The 22,512-nt window shown below is 37.8% G+C and overlaps 1 protein-coding gene across 1 annotated transcript in view; it reads left to right on the top strand.

The window, feature by feature from the left end:
* The window catches only part of cfap58 (cilia and flagella associated protein 58), a 133,787-nt gene that overhangs the window by 36,860 nt on the left and 74,415 nt on the right, over positions 1 to 22,512 (top strand). The window contains exon 11 of the mRNA XM_073842567.1: positions 17,494 to 17,634. Within this exon, the coding sequence (XP_073698668.1) occupies positions 17,494 to 17,634 (141 nt within the window). The remainder of the gene's footprint in view (positions 1 to 17,493; positions 17,635 to 22,512) is intronic.

Genomic DNA, 22,512 nt, shown 5'->3' with positions numbered 1-22,512 from the left:
AAAAGTCATACCACTATTTTTTTTTATACATTATTAAACTTTTTTTGGGATGTTTGGTTACATCATTAAACAATTTAACACTTTAAGAATGAAGCAAGTTCATAATTGGTATTTTAATTTTTTTATAATTTTGTTTTACACTAATTTTCATAATTATAGTATTTAATAATCCATTCTTTACTATGAAACTCACACATGTCTCACCATGAAATAATAATAATAATATGTAATTCTTAATCAGTGCTTGGTAGTGACTGATTACATGCCAAAAAATAAGTACTTGTAGAGTATATATTACTATAATCATACTACAGTTACGTTTTATGGATTACATGATTACTTATTATTCACACAATGGCAGTAAATGATTCATAATTTATTGCTTTGGAAGTCTGGACAAAAATATTTAAAACCTGGAAGACTTTGGGGGTTTAATATGACAGCCAAACCCCTTTAACTTAATATTTGCTTGAAATATTGCAATAATAATAAGTTAGTATTCTAATAATTTAAAAACACATTCACATGTTTACAGTTTTCTGTTGTCAGTCAGTGGTTGAGTTGACATGCAGGTAAACAGTATTTTTATTTTTAGTGTTTTAATTGATTTTATTTAACAGTTTTATGATTTAATTAATTATTGTTTATCAACTCACTAATGTAATGTTTAATTCCGTTAATGATGTTGATATCAAAAATGAATATATATTCTTTCTTTTGGCTTTTTATATTAATATGGTAAGTTTTTTTAAATAAAATTGATAAAAAAAATGTATTTACGTTTAAAATAATTTAAAAGTAATCTATTTTTTTTGTTAAAGGGACAATCTATTTACTACAGGTTTGTTTATTTATTTATTTATTTATTTTAATTGTTGTGTTGGCCCTTTCATATTTAAATTATCTTCCAGCAAATTAAAATGTTTAAGAGACATGTAAATGTACGTGTATAATCAAATCCTTAAATGTTGCTAAAATAACAAACAAAAAGATGCCTGTCACTTGTAGAGCATAGAATTTTGAGTCACTTCATGCATTCATGTAGGTTTTTAAAGGTTTTTTTATAATTTTCACAAATGTTAAACAAAGACACCAACATAAAATCTCAGACTTTTGGACCCCACTGTATGTTAATATCTGGAGCATGGTGAAATCGTTCCATCAGCCTGAACAGATTGTTTCAGAGGAGTGTGGACCAGTGGTCCGAACAGATGGTTTCAGACTGGAAGGTTCCTCAACGCATGGGGTGGAGGGTTGTGGAGTTCTGGACAACAACGGGTGGAAAATTTCAACTCGCACAGATCACAGATTATGAGCTGTCTCAGAACTAAATAAATCCACGGATAACTGACAGTCTGTTTTGATTAATCCAAATGCTGTTTCGGGTGCAAAAGCGTAGTCAAATGCTCTTAAACATGTTCTTCTGCTATCTGACTGCGTTAAGCACTGTTGCAGATCCTTAAAAGCTCATTCTGGCTGAAATATGGTATGTGCATTAGTACGTAACTAGACAGAAAGATTCATTAATAAAAGAAAATGGGTCTCGAGGGCTGGTGGGCAGCTACCCAACTTGAGCAGCTTACCCAGCATGCCACAGGAGGTGCTGTCTGGCTCCCTGACTGGTTCTCAGGAAGCATGATGGCTGTGATGTTCACCTCTTCTTTGAACCATGAAGTCAAAGCAAGACACCCAATGGAAGAGAATAGCAGTGAAAAGACCAAAAGATGCACTGAAGACTTAAACGCTGAGAAACTTCAGAAAGCAAACTGAAGTCTGTGAACTCAAAAGATGCTGATGCGCTCATGGCAGATATCAACATAATCTTTGGAGAGCACACTTCACCCTTGCTAATCAAAGTACAAGGCATGTTTGAGCCAAGCTCACAGCGTCCCTGTGTTTAGATTCCTGTACTAATGAAGGAAAGCCACAGAGAACAGTAGAGAAAGACCAGTCGTCATCAAGAACAGAAGAGCTCTTGCAATTACCTCCAGAGGACGAGAATTTCTGAGAGGATCCTTTGGTAAACATTCATCCTTTCCTTGCATAGTCAGTTAATTCATAATCATGAAGAGTGAGTCATAAAGATCTATGCATCCTGCAGCGAAAATAGCTGAAGTAGAACTTCTTTGTTACTTTTCTTTCTTTCTTTAATGGTAAGTCTGGCCTTATGCCAAGTGGATGTTCAAGGCAAAGCTAGAAGTTCTATTTGATTATATGTTAAAATGTAATTTATTTCTGAGATGCTTTGATGAATAGTAAGTGCAAAAAACAGCATTTATTTTGGATTTAAATTTTTTTTGTATAAGGCCCCAATCACACGAACGCGTCTTTTAGTTCTAAAAACGCGAGGCGCACAGCACTGCCTTTTTTTGGTGACTTTTAATAAAAGAGCAGTGTGCTGCGTTTTTTTTTATGTTGCTAAGCAACGACCAAAACAGCTGTCCTGTCAGTCAAATCAAAGGATTATAGCGCGAGCGCTCTAAAATCTTAGTTTTTTGCTGTTAAGTAAACTGTCATATTAGCAGAAACCCTAAAAAATACAGCTCTGGGTTACCCACGACAGACACCAAAGGTTTCTCCTCCATTTCTTGCAGTCTCCGGACTTTTTAAGCAACGGTAAACTTTCGTCACCACAACAGAAGGCCCGCCTCTCCATTCATTCGATTGGACAATGGAAAAGAACGCGAATGACGTTGGGCGTTTTTCTGCTCAGAGTTGATTTTTTTTCAACTTCAGGCGTTCAGAGCGCTCCTGCAAAAACGCAAGGCGCAGCAGGAGGCGAAAACGCGAGGCGCCTGGGGCGCATAAGCAGCGTGCAGAACGCTCACTGCCAACAGAAAACCATTCAAAAGAGGCGCCTCCAACTGCAAAAACGTGTTCGGTGTGATCGGGGCCTAAGTCTTTACTTTTGAACAATTTAACGTGGCCTTGCTGAAAAAAGTATGTATGCTTTGACTCATTGTTTTAATTGACTTACCATTTGTGATTTCCAATTACAATCCATTTTACTCCTCATGATGTACTGTCAAGTTAAGCAAGTTATTTACAGTATGTAAAAAAACACCTATTTATTTATGAAAAAAAAATAGCTCACTAAATTAAAAAGTAAAACAGTCTAAGAACAAATAAATTGATTAGAAATGACAAACAAAAAAACTAAATTAGCTATTTTAATGAGATTTAGCAATATTAGGGTCTGCCAAGAAACCAAAAAATAAAATAAAACAAAATAAAATGAAAGGAATTGCACAATTAACAAACACTTTTTATTATTGCCTGTTCTAATTGCTGTAATGTTTCAATCACACATAAAATTGTCATGTGATTAGTGTTGCATGGAAACCTGACTTTCTAATTTTTCCTGTCATTCGAGTATGATTTTTTCTGGCATCGCTTTACAAACAAAAAGCAAAAGGAACCTAAATAGACTGATGGGAAAGAAAATCGGAGCAAAGAAGATCGACAAACAACTAGAGAGAAAGAACGAGAGAGAGAAATGACGAACAAAGGCAATCTTTCATGTTTTGAGGTACCGCAGGGACATGATGCAGAAAACTTTAAATTGATAGGGAGTTCACTGCAGGCTTATGTAACCCTCTCTGGCATTTCCTTTCTTTCACCTTCATTCATTTGTTTTCTTGGTTTTTGTGAGCCTGTGTCTCACCCTTTGCCTTTTGTACTCTAAAGCATACAGGTGCCCCAGAGCTGCAATTTACCTCAGCTTTCTTCTCTGGTTCCTCTGCCTTCTCCTTCCTGTTTCCCACCACTTCTCAAGTCAAAACCATCAGCCGTTTCCCTCTTTAACAAGAGGAAGAACGATCCAGAACATGGGAATGAAGACAAGGCTTTGCATTCACAAACCTTGTGAAGCATTTCTGGAGTTGTACCATGTGCCAAAGCTAACTACAAATAGTGACGCCGCTGCATGTATTTTTAGTAGCCTTTAAAAAACACTCTAGCTTTTTCCAAAACAAGCAGGATAATAGTGTAATGCTACAACTGTCCTTTCTCTTCACTTTTTCTTTGAATGACACCTGTTAAGGGGTGGGATATATTGGGTAGCAAGTGAACAGTCAGTTTTAAAATTTCATGTTTTGGAAGCAAAAAATGGCCAGCAAATGCTAGCCCATCTGGTCCAATCACACAGAAGAGCTACACCAGCTCAAACTGATGAAAAACGTAATGCTGGCCATTAAAGAAAGGTGTTAGAACTCACAGTGCATCACATTTTGTTAGAGCTGGCACCCCTGAAAACACCTACAATTGCGATGTGAGCATCAGAAATGGACCATGGAGCAATGGAGAAGGTTGCCTGGTCTGATGAATCACATTTTCTTTTAAATCAGGTGAATGCTTGGGTGTTTGTGCGGGATGAGATGGAAGCAGATCCACTGTGGGAAGAAGGCAGGCCAGCAGAGGCAGTATTATGCTCTGGCCAGCATTTTTGCTGGGAAACCTTGGGTGTTGGCATTCATTTTGATGTTACTTTGACACGTACCACCTACCGGAAGATTGTTGCCATGTACCACGTACACCCTTTCATGGCAATGGTGTTTCCTGATGACAGTGGGCTCTTTTAGCAGGCTTTTTTGACAGCAGCAACTACCACATTCAAGGCCCAGAAAGGCAGAAAGGACTTCATCATTTTATGAAGCTACGAGAATACTTTTTGTGCGCAATGAAAGCAAAAAAGCAAAAAAGTATTCTTGTAGTTCTTAAAATTTCGGATGAATCACTGAAGTCACATGGACTATTTTAATGATTTCCTTATTACAGGGTTCACACAGATACTGTAAAATGAAATTCAAGGACTTTTCAAGCACTTTTTTGATTTTCAAGGATCTCACTTATGTCTTCTATTTCAAACCACAAAAAAGAGAAATTGATCAATATACCAATAGAATATACTAATAAAAAATTGCCAAAATAAAGTAAAACACATGCAAATTATTACTACTAAAGTATACAGAAAAAAAAAAAAAAAAGATTTGTGAAATTGCTCCGAAATCCTTGTATGAAACAAATGATTTGCTAACCCACACTGAAGTCCCGGTCTGAATCAACTGATTCGTGATCCACGCTACGAAGATTTGATCTAAAGCAAAAGATTCATGGACCTGCTCTGAAGTTCCGATCTAAATCAAATGATTTGCAATCCACACTCTTAAGTTCCGATGTAAATCAAATGATTCGTGACCCATGCTCTGAAGTTTCAATATAAATCAAAAGATTTGCAAACCTGCTCTGAAGTTCCAATCTAAATCAAATGATTCGCAATCCACATTCTGAAGTCCCGATCTGAATAATGATTCGCGAGCCATTATTTCAAATCAGGACTTGAAGCTGAAATAGATTGAAACTTTGCTTATCGTGAATCATTTGATTTAGATCCAGACTTTAAATTGCATGTCGCGAATCATTTGATTTGAATCATTCAATTTGCGAAATGATTCACAAACTCGTTCTGATCTAAACCAAATGATTTACAATACGCGATTTGAAATCCCGATCTGAAAGGAAAAAAATAAGCGATATGCGAAGTTTCGATCTGAAACAAAAAAAATAAAAATAAATGATTTGCGATACGCGTTGCGATTGGAGCGAATTGGAGTAAATCATTTTGAGACACAATGGTTTAATTGATTCTGAGGTGTCGAAAGGAACTGTTTCTCCCTTCACTACATGTTTCACATCTTTACAAGTGATGTTGAAATTCTAAAATGAATGGCTCTATTGAAATTCTTGAAATTAACGATCTATGCTATGAGTTTGAATCACTGGAGAGGTTCTAGCATAAGTGACTCAATTGATTTGGTTCATCTGTTCCTCTTTTCGCACTGTCTCTGTCTTTTCGCACTGTCAGTACCTGCTTAGCTCGATTATTTTCTGACATTAACTGAAATAAGTAAAAAAGGAATTTTGTTTTTTGAATTGTGTGAATTTTACGTGAAAAGATATGTGCTTATTAAACACCTATTTAGATATATGAACTTTCAATAATTCAAGCAGTTTTTAACTACCTCTCCAGGAATATTTCTATTTTCAAGGGTTTTCCAAGCCTTAAATGTCAAAAAGTCAAAGTCAAGTACTTTAAGCGCCTGGTCCTTGAATGTGTTTCAGTTGCGTTGCTGTCTATGCAGGGTCAGAAAGCTCTCATCAAAAATATCTTTATTTGTGATCCAAAGATGAAGGCCTTGCGGGTTTGGAACAACATGAGGGTCAGTAATTAATGACAGAATTTTAATTTTCAGTCAGTTTCCTACAGAGTAGCTGTACTGATTTGAGAGTAGATTGCAGTTTGGGATGCTTTCATTTCAAAACAACTTTCCAAACACTTCTAACATAAGAAGTCATGCTTTATTTTTCAAAATGTCACCATGTCTGTTTCACCCTCTGTGCTTTGAGCAATACATAATTATGTAAAGTGGTTGGAAGCCTTTTATCATGTCGTTAACAGTCATTTCTGTTTTTAGTCTTTACTTCATAATGCTTTTTTTTTGGATTTGTCATTTGCCCCTTACTTTACTTGCTTTCGATGGAAGGCTGTAGAATGTGAGAGATTCATTATTAAATAAAGTTCTCGGCCACATGCAGATAGAAGGAGGCAGGAGAACATGCCATTTGCCCATTTTCTCATAAAACCTTAATTCATCTCATTTATTATTCTTACGAGACGTCTCTTGGTTAGTCTTGGGTTTGTGCCCATAATGAACTGTGAAAGAAGACATGGGAAGCAAGGAAATATTCTGTCTGACAAGCGTGGGGTTGATTTTGTGACTGACTGATTGAACTTCTCACTAGAAGAGGATTAAAAATTATTAGAAAACATTGAAAATCTACTCTAGGTTTTATTTTTAAATTTGAATCTAGAAATGAAAAATAGTCAGTGGAACTGTAAGCTAGAATTAAGGGGAAATTTTAAGAATAACATCTAAGAATAACCTTTTGTGACATTGGTCATGTGCAAAAGGTCAGATTTTCTTGCTTCCACTGAAGCACAAGATGTTCTGTGAAACATTCTCAAGTCATGCTGGAGAACATGGATCATCACACAGATGAGTTATGGTTTGTTATGATATGACAAAATTTGGCTGAGATACAATTATTTAAAAATCTAGAATCTGAGGGTGCAAAAAACCCTAAATATTGATAGAATCACCTTTAAAGTTGTCCAAATTAAGTTCTTAGCAATGCATATTTCTTGACATGCCAAATATGTAATTAAAAATAATGTATTATATTAAAAAAAAAAATTCTCTGGTGATTTTAGATATTTTGACCCCACTCTATGCCATTAAAATAATGATGCCAGAGATCTTGTGATGAGAAAACATTTGTAAGACATGATTGTAAGACATCTGAGTGTTTTGCTTTACACACAACTATTTGTGTTACGCTTTGCTTGCTTCTTCAGGCTGACTGTTAAAAAAAAAGGTGATTTGCACCTCCGTCATTGTCACCTCTGGTATTAATTTGTCAGAGACACTTTGTCAGCCAACCCACATATCCAACAATTGTCAGCAATATTACGCCTATGACGGAAAGTCAATATCACCCTTTGGTAAATGGTGACAAACTTGGGTTCATTACATTTCCATGCAGCAGTTGTCATAGCAGCTCATTCCCGGCTTCACGTTTTACCTCCAATCCTGTCAGGATGCATCAATGTCAACGCATAACTCATGCAGGCAATGGAAGTTTGGGAAAGTGGGAAAGCGTTAAAGTTACCCACTCAACAAAATGGCCTTTGAGAGCCAGGTGCATTCATTCACCGCTTTGACTATATGGATGAAAACAGCATATATAAAATGAGAGGTTGATGGTAGTTGTGACAAAGCCTCATTCGGTCAGCAGAGGGCACTCTCAGTGGAATGCGAAATCATGTTTACATAGTTTGCTCTGTCTTTGATCTTTTATACCGACCTTGAAAACTGCTCTTCTTGTTTCATAAAACTGCATATGCATCCTAATCCTAATTTTTGTCTCTTTAATAAATAGCTTGTTTTACCCAGTAGTAATTTTCAGATTTACCCATCTAGCTTTAGATCTGTGCACAAAATGAAAAAAAACCCAAACCCATCTAGCATTTAAATCTGTGCACAAAATAAAAAATACATGGATTTACTATTGCTTCATCCACTTGTTTCCCCTTTTCACCCCTGAAGTCCATTCTGTGTCTTTGAAATGTATATTATAGCGTTAAACTGAGAGGAGAGTTGCATGTGCTCTGAAGTATCTGCTTTGAAATCATTCTGAAATCAGAGAAATCTGGCTGCGTTTTTTAGACCAAAATGCTTTCAACATCAAGTGACTGTGACTGAAACCAATATGATCTAGTCTAGTGGTTCCCAACCACGTTTCTGGAGCCCCTTACAACACTGTTTTTGTACGTATCCCTAATTAAACACACCGACACACAGATTCAAGTTATCAGCTCATTAGTGAAGACTGCAAGACCTGGAATGGGTTAGACTGATCTACCCTGATAGCACACGTACATCATGGAGATGTCTATTTGACGTCTGTATTTATATCTGTAAGACATATTTTTTTAGAGTGTTGGCTCATCTGCAATACATCTATAGGACGTTTCCTATCAGATGGCAAATAGATGTCTATTAGTCTTTAAGATGTTTATGATTTAGAATGTATGTAAAAATGACATCTGTCAGATGTTTTTACACAGCAGGTGTATTCCAGATCAAGTGATCTCTAGCAGACATCTTGCAGATGTATGTGTGCTATCTGGGTAGTCAACAAAATTCTCCAAGATGCTTCAAGAGACCTTCCTGCAAAGATACCTGAAAAACTGCACAACTATGGGCAAAAGCTGGTTTAAATGCAAAGGATGGTCACAGCAAATGTTGATTTGTTTAGTTAATAGAAGTTAATTGATAAAGAAAATCTATTTATGGCATCTTTTTAATAGCATCCTCATTTTACAGCAAGTGCCTAAAACTTTTAACAGTACTGTAGCTTTGCAGGTAGTTTTCTTAAAGCATCTTGGAGACATTGCCACAGTTCTTCTGGATTTAGTCTGTCTCAGTTTGTTCTGTTTCTTCAAGTCATTCCAGACAGACTGGATGATGATGAGATCAGATTTCTGTGTGGTGCACTGGCTGTTGACTCCTTGTGCAAACAAAAATCTCACTGGATTATTACAATTAATGGCAAAATAAATGTTTGGAAATGGAAACTGATATTTCCTATTGACACACTACAGCAAAATATAGAAATAACTGACTTAAAAACGTTATTTAGCTGGTGAAATACTAGTGTTCTAATCAATTTGGCCACCAGTGTACATCATGCCAATCATGACATGACTGTTGATAAAAATAATTACAGAAAAACGATTTCCCTGCTTGAGCTACTGTACAAGAGCTGAATACCAGTGAACTGAACTGATTATAATAAGATTAATAAGCTATATCCACAACATAAACACATTATTAAACCTCACATTGTGCAGGCAATGAAGTAAATGAACATATTAATTCCCCATATATAATTAAATGTTCATACTTTGTGAAATGAACTAAAATGAATATGATATTGACAAAATATTGGCTACACTGTAAATATTTTTTTTTCACTCATTCTACTTCAAAATTTAATATTTAATTTGTGTTACCTGTCATTTATTTGTAATTATTTTTGAAATTTACTAGCAATTTCCAAATGAAAATTTTAAGATTCAAGATTTTTATTTGTTGCACAGTTATATATAGAAAACAACTTGTAGTGAAATGTAGACCTGGTCAGCTACTGTGCATTAAATTTCATCCAAAAATTAAAATTCTGTCATTAATTACTCACCCTCATGTTTTACCAAACCAAAAAAAAAAAAAAAAAACATCTTCGGAACACAAATGAGGATATTTTTTGATCAAAGCTTAAAGCCTTCTCACCCTGCATAGACAACAATGCAACTGACACATTCGAGGTCCAGAAAGGTAGTAAAGACATCATTAAAAGACAAAGAAGAGAAGAAATTGTTGAATAAACTTGTTATTTTTGTTTGCTTTGTGCACAAAAATTCATCTAGTAGCTTCAGAAAATTTTAATTGAACCACTGATGTCTCGTGGACTATTTTAACAATGTTCTTACTAACTTTCCGGACCTTGAATGTGTCAGTTCCATTGCTGTCTATGCAGGTCAGAAAACTCGGATGTCATCAAAAATATCTTAATTTGTGTTCCGAAGATGAATGAAAATCTTACAAGTTTGGAACTCAGTTCTATAGCAATACTCATGCCGTACATTTTCAGGACTAGTTGTCTGTCATGGTATATTATGCATCTAGTGTGTAACTTACAGAGACGTAGATATGAGCTGTGTGTCATCTGAAGTTTTGGGTTCAGTCACTTTCTTCCACTGGAGCTGCTCCTGTCAGTTTTGTGGTCTGTGCACGACTCAAATACTCCGCTCTTTACTGCGGTATAAAAGCTGCTGACGGTTAATTAAGATTTGATCGAAGAAAACCATGCCTCAATTAAACTTTTGTCATATCAAATGTGGCCCGGCGTTCGTCAAAATATGTTCTTTTGTGTTCTGCAGAAGAAAAAAGTCATGCAGGTTTGGAACGACTAAAGGGTGAATAATGATCAGTTTTTCGTTTTAGGGTGAGCTACCCTTTTAAAGGGCATTTTCCAGCATTTATAAGATGGGTTCCCTAACAGTCGGCTTCATAGGAAGCAGTGCCCTTTTGTCCCGCTGGTCTCTTGTCTCCACACACAAAGTCTATTGTGCCAAGACATTGACCTTTCAGCTCTTCTTGTTGTTGTTTATTACCTCAAGCCTTCACAAACGTACCGAGAAAGAAGCTCTTGTGTTCTTTGAAACCAACCAGCACTGAATCTGTCTACTGGCTAACCCTCACCCCATGAAAAAACAATTAGGCCACTTCATAAGAATTGATTAGCATGTTAATGAATGGGCTACACTTTCTCATCACGAGAGGCTACTGCAGGGGGTAATGAGGGGAGAGGCTGCTCTCAGCACCAGCTCCGTCCAGCTGGTTGTTATGCATGCCGAGAAGCGACATCGATCTCGGAGAAATCTTATTACATGCTCCAGACACTGTCTGCAAATGTTTAGCACTGAACCGAGAGAGGAGGGGAGAAACTTTCACAATTTAATGTCGTAAAAAAGGAAGTGATGATGTGTAAAGAATGCAGCCGGGTTCTAAACGACATTCTCTCCTTTTCGAAATTTCATCTGCGTTTCACGCTAAACGGAATCTGTGGCGAACGACCTTTGCAACAACCTCACGCAGATGTTCCTGGTTTGGTGTTAACAAGCCAGATTTTAGACGGAGTCAAAGGTCTTATCATCTTATGTGCACACTGTTGTTCATTTAATATGCTGTCAGAGCCCCTTCATCAAGGCTTCTGAAGAAGAAACCCCTTCTGAAGTCTTTGCAAGCACATTTATTTCATTTGTCTGCTAACAGTGTTCAAAGTATACATGTGTGGAATTTTCCAATGATGTATTATATTTTAGTAAATTATATTTTTAGAATAAAATGCCAATGGATTTTATTATTTTAAGACAGAAAGTCCATTTATGGGACAAGTGTAAATCATTAAATCTGTATTCGTTACACAGAATCTACAAAATGTTAATGATTTTACCAAAATAAGAGGGATCATACAAAATGCATGTTATTTTTTTTTTATTCAGTACTGACCTGAATAAGACATTTCACATAAAAGATGTTAACATATAGTCCATAGAGAAAAGAATAGCTGAATTTATAAAAAATGACCCCGTTCAAAAGTTTACATATACGCTTGATTCTTAATCCTTTGTTGTTACCTGAATGATTCACAGCTGTGTTTTTTTGTTTAGTGATTGTTGTTCATGAGTCCCTTGTTTGTCCTGAACAGGTAACCTGCCTTCTGTTCTTCAGAAAAATCAGTCAGGTCCTTCAAAATCTTTGTTTTCCAGCATTTTGTGTATTTGAACCCTTTCCAACAATGACTGTATGATTTTGAGATCCTTCTTTTCACGTTGAGGACAACTGAGGGACTCATATGAAACTATTACAGAAGGTACAAACAGTCACCGATGATTCAGAAGGAAAAATAGCATGCATTTTAATATGATCCCTCTTATTTTGGTAAAATGATGAACATTTTGCAGATTCTGCAAGGTGTATATAAACTTTTGTAAACTGGATGTGAAAATTTTAAGTAGAAAAATTGAAATACTTTTTTCTTTGCTGTTTTACTATTTTTTTTATAAAAAAATGTTTTATTTTAAAGGCATAAAAGTGTCTGAAGTTGAATAAAAATGCTTAGTGTTCAAGTGGTGACTAGATTTTAAATTATTGATCATTTTGGTCTGAAAGCCTGATTCATGCCATAATTTTAATATGAGAAATGAATAAATAAGACAAATGGCTGTCTGTATATTATACAACTGCAATTAATTTAATAATGTTTTAGTTACAATTTGTAGGTAACATATTCATTTTCATATTCAGAATAAGAAGTAAGGGTACAATTGTTTAACTAATTTGTGCATATAAATCTCATAGTATTACTGTAGGCTATAGCATTTTTACTAGTCTCACCTTTTTAAATACACTGTTCAAGTATTTAGTGTCAGTAAGGCTTTTACTCAGCAAAGATGTATTATATTGATTAAAAGTGACAGTAAAAACAATTATAATACAAAAGATTTCTATTTAAAAAAGGCAGCACCTGACCGATATAATGATTTTATTTTATTTTATTTTATTTTATTTTGTTTTAGTTTTACTAATCCTTACCCGAAACTTGACCGATATCATGAGCAAATGCATTATTTTATCATTTGAAACACTGCTTTCTTGTCAACCCTGTGTGAATGAAATATAATATAAACTGACATTCCAATCAGAATTTGACTAAATTATTGGATTAATATTAATTAACTGATTGAATGAATTTACTTAGAGTTTTAGATTTTTTAAATTTTACTAAAAGAGACAAAACAACAACAACAATATTTTGAAGGCAGAATTCTGCCAAAATGTAATTTTATTTTGGTTTAGTTTAGTTTACTGTACTTTTACAAATCCCTACCTGAAACCTAAAGTTTTCAGCATTGATAATAATATTAGAGAAATATTAGAATGGTAATAACCTCTTAAAATTCAGCTTTTCCATTACATTTTAAAATGTATTAAAACAGAACATGGTTATTTTAAATTATAATAATATTGGTGAGCCTAATCAGTACTAACTACAAACTTTTGAGCAATATTGTATATATAAATAATCTCACAAGAGACAGCTATGCAGCAATTTAGTTATAAAAACAACTTGCAGCATCTCACCTACCGTACATGTCAACATGGGTCTAGAGTTTGGGACGTGCACCTGAGCTGCTGCTGAAAACAGGATCTTTGGTCTTTAAGACAACCCGCCTGCTGCTTCTACAGCTTTCTTGCGCTCCCTTTCTCCCTCTCAGGGGATAAAGGTTAAGACTGGTATCAAATGAAGTGTAAAACACTCACGCTTGTCTTCCCTCTGTCTCTTTTTATCTTTCCCATCCACTTTTTTTGTCTGTTTTCTACCTTCTTGGCAGACCTATATGTTTACCCCACCTCGTTTGCCGTTGGCGACCAAATAAGTGTCAAAGAGGGGTGAGAGACAGAGATGGATTTTCAAGTCAAATGTCTTTATGAAGTGCCACAGTCTCCCACCAAGGGGAAATTACTGCAGTGTCTCGACCTCTAGCACAATTTCTGACAGACTTTTTGGTCAAAATGCCTGTCTTGGTGTAATATTAAGTAAACACAACAAGTTATGTCTCTATGAATAGGTGAGACAAAAACTCTGATGTCAAAATAAGGGATGTGCCTAATTGATCTGTCAGCATGTATTATATCATTAATATTCATTAAACAACATTGCAGAAAAAAAGGAGAAACCCCCCACTGCTCCTGGATGGATTAATTTAGTCATTTTAATAAGCCCTTTAAAACCAAACATGAGCACATAGTTAAGTCTAAATGAAATAACTCTAAAGCTAATTTAAATTACAAGCCTCCTGCTTCTCAAAGTCAGACAGTGTTCAATCTATATTAATGTATTAAGCTATGATTTATGCAGTGCAAATAATATAACTACTAAAGCTGGGTAGATTACTTACAGATTGTATTATTTTAGTATCATTTAGTATCATTATTTTATTTTATTTTATTTTATTTTATTTTATTTTATTTTATTTTATGTTATTTTATTTTATTTTATTTTTTTATTTTATTTTATTTTATTTTTACTAATCCCTACCCAAAACCTAACCAATATCACAAGCAAAAGTAATTTTATTTTATTTTATTATTATTATTTTATTTATTTATTATACCTGAAATCTAACTTATATCATGAGCAAAATCATTATTTTATTTTATTTTATTTTATTTTATCACAAAACCTAACCAATATCATAAACAAAACCATAATTATGTTTAATTAATTCTGAGCACATAGTTATTTTCAATAGCATAATTATCTATGAAGCAAAAGCATAATTATGTATAAATTACAGTATGATCAATAGTTTTGGCTCTGGTATCAAAACTGCTGTTGAGAACCATTCATTTTCATTGGTATTGACTTCTGAAACACTGCTTTGTTGTCAACCCTGTGTTAAACTACACTCTTGTAACATTAAAACATCATACAATAGATTACTTCAGAGACAATGCAAAAAGATTTTACTGAATGAGACAAAAACTCAACAGATTTTACAGGCCAATTCACACTGCACTGACAGACTCTTTATTTTATTTTATTTTATTTTATTTTATTTTACTAACCACTACCTTAAATCTAACCAATATCATGAGCAAAAACATTATTAGGGCCCGAGCCCAGAATGGATTGGCACAGCTAAAACCATGTCGAATTTTGAGGGGCTCTGGAGCGCACACCAATTGACCTACATTCACCAAAATTCATACACATATAGATCTCATCGGGCCGAACAACTTTCGCACTCATAGTCCGTGCTTCGCCAAACAGGAAGTCAACTATTCAGGGATGTCTAAAAATCGCATGCAATGGAATTTGAAATACTCCTCCTAGGCCTTTCCACCGATGGCCACCAAACTCGGTCAACATGACCTCAAGACATTGGGGACACAAAATTGCGAGGGAATTTTTGATATCTCGAACGGTTTGGCCGTGGTGGGGCGACAAAGTTATGGCGAGAAATGAGAAACAGGAAGTGCCTAATAACTTTGACATACTTTGTCTGATTTTGACCAAACTTCAGCAGTTTGTTCGTCGTCTGATGCGGATCACAGAGATGTGACTATTATGAGTCAAAGTTATAGCGCCACCAACTGGCAGCAGAAAGCGTGACGTTTTTGAATTTTTTTTTAACTCAGCCTCTTAATTTTACTCAATTTGCTTCAAACTTCATCACAATAATGTCAAAACACGGCCGATGAGAATCTGTAAAGGTGTCCCTGATGCATCAAATACTATTGCCATGGCACATGTAAAAAAGGCAGATAACATGCTTAGAATTTCATTTTCCATTTTCAGTAATTTTATATCTTTAAAGTGCAGCATCCAAACACTTTAAAACTTGTTTCATACAGAGAACTAGTCATTCTAAGGAAACTGTTCATTTTCATAGATATACAAAACTCTCTGAATAAAAGAAAATTTAAAAGCTATCAGACATCTTTTTTCACTCTGCCTTTATTTGGGTGTGTGTGTGTATATGTGTTGAGTGTTAGAGTGAGTGCAGGGGGAGGGGATGAGAGGGAGAGACAGAGAGAGAGAGAGAAGGAGGGAGAGGGGAGGGTGGTTTAAAGGTTACTGTGAATGCATGTGCCCACTGGCCACTGTTTTCCTGATGCTATCGGGATGGCGACTGCGCAGAAGGCGAGGGCCCATTCATCGCTGCTTGCAGCTTTAATTTTATTTTATTTTCTTATTTTTATTTATTTTATATTTTTAGTTTATTAAATTATGTATAAATACTTATGAGCGCTAAATGAAATAACTCTAAAGCTAATTTAAGTAAAATTGAATTGAATTGAATTTCACTAATCTCTACCCAAAACCGAACTGATGAGCAAAAGCATTTTTATTTTTTATTTTATTTTATTTTATTTTATTTTATTTTCCAAAACCTAACCAATCTCATAAGCAAAAGCATAATTATGTATAAATAATTATGAGCACATAGACACTGCTTTCTTCTCAACCCTGTGTAAAACGTAATAAATTAATTTAAATAAATTAGATTTTACTAAATAAGACAAAAACCCAACAGATTTTACAGGCAGAATTCTAGAAAAGTGCATCATAAAACAGCAAATAAAACCTGCAGAACAAACAAGAAGTCTGTGACCTCTAAAAGCCAATTCACACTGCACTGACAGACGCAGACCAATGCTGATAACTGACTACATTAAGCAATTTTTCAGAAATTGCAAGACCCAACAAACACCAGTTCAACATGTTTAATTGGCAAAAAGGGCTGGCCAATGGCAACAGGGGTAACACACTGATCAGACAAACCTAACGTCTGTTGCCGTCTGTCGATGCAATGTGAATTGGCCTTAAAATAGCTCACTGAGTCAGAGCAAAACATGTTCAGCAGGACCTTAGGAAAAAAAGATGAATCAAGCCAAATTAGATTATCATGAAATGAAACAAAACTACTTAAAGCTGATGCAGTTTGTTCTTAATGTGTATTTATAATACAGGGTGGAGTTGAAAAAAAGTGAACAAGTGAAAGCTTTGTTATTACTAGTTAAAGTTATTTCCCTCGCCTGTTCCGCCTTGGTTACATCAGCAAAAAATAAACGATTTTTAAAGCGGCAGAGAAAATGATTACATTTTGATGAATGACTATAAAAACAAACATTTTTTTTCTTTGGAATAATATGTGCTGATGAATTGCATGTAATAAAAACCAGGGGCGTTTATTAGGAGAGTAATTAGAGCCCATTTTTATTTCAGGTTTCTTTTGTACTCTGGGCAGAAATTACAACAAAAGGAGGAAAATTGTAATGGGATACGGCGTAAGAGAATACCTGACTACTGTGACCAACCCTGAACTTAAACTCCTGACTGTTTACAGAATCAGCAAACATAGCCTAGACACAAAGAAAGCCAGACACAGACGGTCCTCGCTTCTGAAGGAGGACATGCTGTGCTCCTGCTGCACACAAAATGAGATGGAAACACAACTGCACTTTTGAACCTCACGCACTACACATAAATCAGCAACATATTCGATCCTCTTTATGCAGACCCCTAAAGAGCATCTATTGTGCATGTATGTGCAGTGTTTACTAATGTAAACCTGTTTATCATGTCAGTAAAGCTCATTTTAATCTTGATTCTTGAGAGAGAAGGAGTGAATGTTAATGTGAAATGTGAAAAATGACATGCATGAAACAATAAAATAATTTCTCAGTTTTGTTTTTAACTCTTTTCTGTTGTCTTTTGCATCGATTGCCTTGTTTCTAGGCTGAGCTGCAGAAGATGAGGCAACAGGCTCAGGAGACGAAGCAGTTCATTGAGAAGCAGGAGGCAGAGGAACGTGAGCTGCTGAAGATCATAGCGGAGGCTGATGCTGAGAGGATCCGGCAGAAAAAAGAGCTCGATCAGGTACAGACAGGTGGAAAGTTTCAGTGAGTGTCTGCGTGTCCTTGCGTTCCTGCTTCAATAGGCTGTTTACGCTAAGGATGAAAGAGAACGTCTAGGTTACGAAGGTAACCCTCGTTCCTTGAAGGAGGGAACCGAGACGTTACATATGGGAACTCGCTTGAGAGTCCAATCATCTCTGAGCCTTATTCAAAAGGCCAATGGAAATTGGCGAGTGGCATTTGCATGCCAAGCCACGCCCTGTACATACGGGTATATAAGATGGCGGCATGCAGCCAGTCATTCAGGTTTTTGCTGAGGAGCCGGATCGAGTCGTCGTCAGCGCGGCGCGAGGGTCGTGGCAGGGGATGTAACGTCTCCGTTCCCTCCTTCAGGGAACGAGGGTTACCTTCGTAACCTAGACGTTCCCCTTCAGTCGTTTCACTACGACGTTACATATGGGAACAGACCCATGGAACAGGTCACGACCCTGACGCCGCGTTACGCACAACCCCACGTGCTGACAGGCGGACGTGTCAGCAGATGGTAATTGTAATGTAACCTTCCCAACGCCCTGAGGGCCAATAGAGGGGCCCTACAGGGATGCCAGTTGTCTGAAGCATGGGTTGGGGGGGGTGGGAGGGAGCACATGAATCTTAACATGTGGAAATGAGAATAATTCAATATATCCATAAGCTTTTAGGGATATACGAGGGAAACAGTGGCCTTCTCCGCTGGAATATTGAAAAGTATAGCCACAACCTGCGGGGCGAAGGAGACCCAGGCAGGATCACAGTCAGGGACTACTCCGCATCTAGGCCTGACTGCGGGGCATGGAGGACCCAGGGTTCGCCGGAGGGAACATTCTGGGAAATGGCGCACGGATCCACGTGGGAATGGTGCAGCAAGCTAACACCAGCCGTCCTCCCGCTCACCTGAAGTCTATGTTAAGACACGGGAGGAAACGGCCTCTACGCAAAGGTTGTAGAACCTAGCGAAGGTATTAGGTGTTGCCCAGCCCGCAGCTCTACAGATATCTGCTAGTGAGGCACCATGAGCCAACGCATAGGATGAGGCAACACTCCTAGTGGAGTGGGCACGAACAGCTAAGGGGCATGGCTCTCCCTGATATAAATAAAACAGGGAGATGGCTTCCACCACCCAATGGGCCAACCTCTGTTTGGAGACAGCATTCCCTTTCTGCTGACCTCCGAAGCAGACAAAGAGCTGCTTGGTGCGTCTGAAGTGCCGAGTACGGTCTACGTATATGCGCAGAGCACGAACAAGGCACAGCAGCGCAGAAGCTGGGTCTTCCTCTTCCGGGGGCAGAGCTTGCAGGTTCACCACCTGATCGCGGAAGGGCGTGGTGGGAACCTTGGGCACATAACCGGGCCAGGGTCTCAGGATGACATGAGAATCTCCGGGCCCGAACTCAAGGCACGTTTCGCTGACAGAGAAGGCTTGTAGGTCCCCTACCCTCTTGATTGAGGCCAGTGCAGTCAGGAGCGCTGTCTTAAGTGACAGGAATTTCAGCTCAACTGACACAAGTGGCTCAAATGGGGCCTCCCGTAGGCCGCGGAGGGCGACGGAGAGATCCCAAGAGGGTACGAGGTGCGGTCTGGGAGGGTTAATCCTCCTTGCACCTCGCAGGAACCTCACGATGAGTTGGTGCTTACCCAGGGATGTTCCATCTACTGCATCGTGATACGCTGCAATGGCAGCAACGTACACTTTGAGAGTCGAAGGGGACAGCCTGCGCTCCAACTTCTCTTGCAGGAAGGAAAGCACTACTGCAATCGTGCATTTCTGTGGGTCCTCTCCTCGAGAGGAACACCAGTCCACGAACAGACCCCACCTCAGTGGGTAAGCCTGCCTCGTAGAGGGAGCTTGGGACTGAGTGATGGTATTTCTCACGGCCTGGGGAAGGCCGGCGAGGTCTGACGCATCCCGTCCAGGAGCCAGACATGCAGGTTCCACAGGTCGGGGCACGGGTGCCAAATTGTGCCCATCCCCTGAGAAAGAAGGTCCTTCCTCAAGGGGATCTTCCAGGGTGGGGCTGCCGCGAGGGAAATGAGTTCTGGAAACCAGGTCCGGGTGGGCCAGTGTGGCGCAACCAGCAAGACCTTCTCCTCCTCCTCCCTGATCTTGCACAGGGTCTGTGCAAGGAGGCTCACTGGGGGAAAAGGCGTACTTGAGCCCCGGAGGCCAGCTGTGTGCCAGCACGTCTCTGCCGAGGGAAGCCTCAGTCAGGGAGTAAAAGAGCTATCAGTGGGAGGATTCGGGGGAAGCGAACAGATCTATCTGAGCCTGGCCGAAATGACTCCAAATCAGCTGGACTGTCTCGGGGTGGAGTCGCCATTCTCCAGGGTTTGTGGACTGCCGTGAGAGCTGATCCACTGCACGGTTGAGTTCCCCTGGTATGTGAATGGCACGTAGCGATTTCAGCCACGTTTGACTCCAGAGGAGCAGACGGCGGGCGAGTTGTGACATGCGAGGGGAGCAGAGGCCGCCCTGGCGATTGATGTAAGCCACAGTCGCATTGCTGTCAGTACGAACAAGCACGTGCTTCTGGCGCAACGTCGATCGGAAGCGACGAAGGGCCAGAAGCACAGTCAACAACTAGAGGCAATTGATGTGCCACTGCAGTCGAGGTCCTGTCCAGGAGCCCGATGCTGCTTGCCCATTGCATACAGCACCCCAACCCATGGTGGAGGCATCCGTGTAAACCACGACGTGCCTGGACACCTGTCCCAGGGGCACTCCAGCCCGAAGGAAGGCAGGGTCTGACCACGGGCTGAATAGGCGGCGACACTGCGGGGAAACGCCAATCCGCAGTGTGCCACGGTGCCATGCCCGTCTTGGGACTCGATCGTGTAACCAGCGCTGAAGCGATCTCATATGAAGCAAGCCCAGTGGCGTGACCACGGCCGCCCGCAGGATCCCGCTGGCGGCTGCCAAACACTCTTGTAGAGTAGAGTAGAGCAGTAGAGCAGGAACGCTTTCTTTTTCTCGTTGTAAAGGCTCGAGCATAGAGGCTCCGAAGCAAAAATCTGAATGACTGGCTGCATGCCGCCATCTTATATACCCGTATGTACGGGGCGTGGCTTGGCATGCAAATGCCACTCGCCAATTTTCATTGGCCTTTTGAATAAGGCTCAGAGATGATTGGACTCTCAAGCGAGTTCCCATATGTAACGTCGTAGTGAAACGACTGAAGGGGAACGTAATCTAGGTTCACTCAAAAGTCATTAGATCTGGAATCTCACTTCTAAGAAAGTCCAATGGGAACAGGGTCAAACTCTCTTTAAAATAGCAAAAGGAAATTGAGACACTGGGGAGGCCTAAATTGGTCTTGCCGTTCTGAAATATTTAGTGCTTCTGATCTCAGTAAGTCAGCAGTCGAACATGATTAACCAGATGACCAGACAAGCAATTCAAATAGTAGAAGCTTTTTTTGGTTTGAATTATATGTATCCTATGATGAACATAATTTCAGTTACTGATTTAAAGTTTGGTTTGATCATTTTGAGGGGGGTTTAAGCTCTAAAATGTCAAGGAGATGTCTGGAGAAAGTTTTTAAGAAAGAAAGAAAGAAAAAAAACAACGTATATTTGTAAAGGAAATTCTTCTTAAAAAGCGCTGAAGAAGTTTTGTTTTAAAATATTATTTTAGAAAATATTCCACTTATGTTTGCTTATCAAAGCCTGTAGTTTTTTAAAGTTTGCCTTGACATGACGAGATTAGTTTCAGATATTCTTAGTTAATAACCTTATTAAAATAGCATTGTATTCAGGATTTAAAAATGTGTACTAAATACTGTTTACCTTGAAAGCATGTTTAATATTGTATTATTTATTTATTTTTATTTATTTATTATGCTATTAGTTTTTACATTTAAAGTTGATCGCTTTTCAAAAATGTATGAAATCAGCATGAGTAAAATTACACTTTTCTCAGATCCTTGTTTGTTTTTTTAGCTGACTTAAATTTTGATGTATGGCTTTAAATGTAGACTTGAATATGAGTTTTTTTATGTAAAAATCTGCATACATACTTTTTCAGCACATTTTGTAACAGATTTTAACATGATCTTTTGTAAGTCAATTGAGTCACTATTAGAGATCATAAAGTCAGTGTAATGTTAATATCTGCTGCTGTACATTGCTGACATTGGTTCTTTGGTAAAGGTTAACCCATTCAAAGGGCATTCTGTCCAAATTGCCTCTGCTGACACCAGCTTCCACACTTTTCTGGCTATCCACACACATTAATAAAGCTTCATTGTCTGTACATCTTTGAACTCCCCAAACCATATTGTATACTGTACACTGCAAAAAAGCAAAAAAAAAAAAAAAAAAAAAAAAAAAAAAAAAAAGATCCCTGTAAAATTCACGGTAGAAAAAATGTCAGTTGTGGTTGCCAGATTTTACCATAAAAAATACGGTAGCAGCATTTTACGGATTTGACTTTAATTTACATTTAAATACTGTAATTTCATTAACTGAGATAATGTTAATTCTGGGAATTTAATGTATGGCCAATACAGTTTTGTACCGTATATAGTAGGGGAACTTACCATTAATCAATTAATAGTTTTTTACTGTTGCATTTTTACAGCAACATTTTAGGTTTTACGGATTTGACTTTAATTTACATTTAAATACCATAATTTCATTAACTGAGATAATGTTAATTCTTGGAATGCCAATTTACGGTTATTCACTGTAAATTATACATATTTTTTTTTACTTCTAAAAATGGTGTACTACCATAAAATTACATGTAATGGCCAATACAGTTTTTTACCGTATATACAGTAGTAGGGGAATTACCGTTAATCAATTAATAGGTGTTTACTATTGGATTTTTACAGAAACATTTTAGGTTTTTATGGATTTGAAT

The sequence above is a fragment of the Garra rufa genome, chromosome 6 (genome assembly GCF_049309525.1).
Source record: "Garra rufa chromosome 6, GarRuf1.0, whole genome shotgun sequence".
Taxonomy (NCBI): domain Eukaryota; kingdom Metazoa; phylum Chordata; class Actinopteri; order Cypriniformes; family Cyprinidae; genus Garra; species Garra rufa.
The sequence above is the reverse complement of the archived record's forward strand: the minus strand, read 5'-3'. Positions and strand labels throughout refer to the sequence as shown.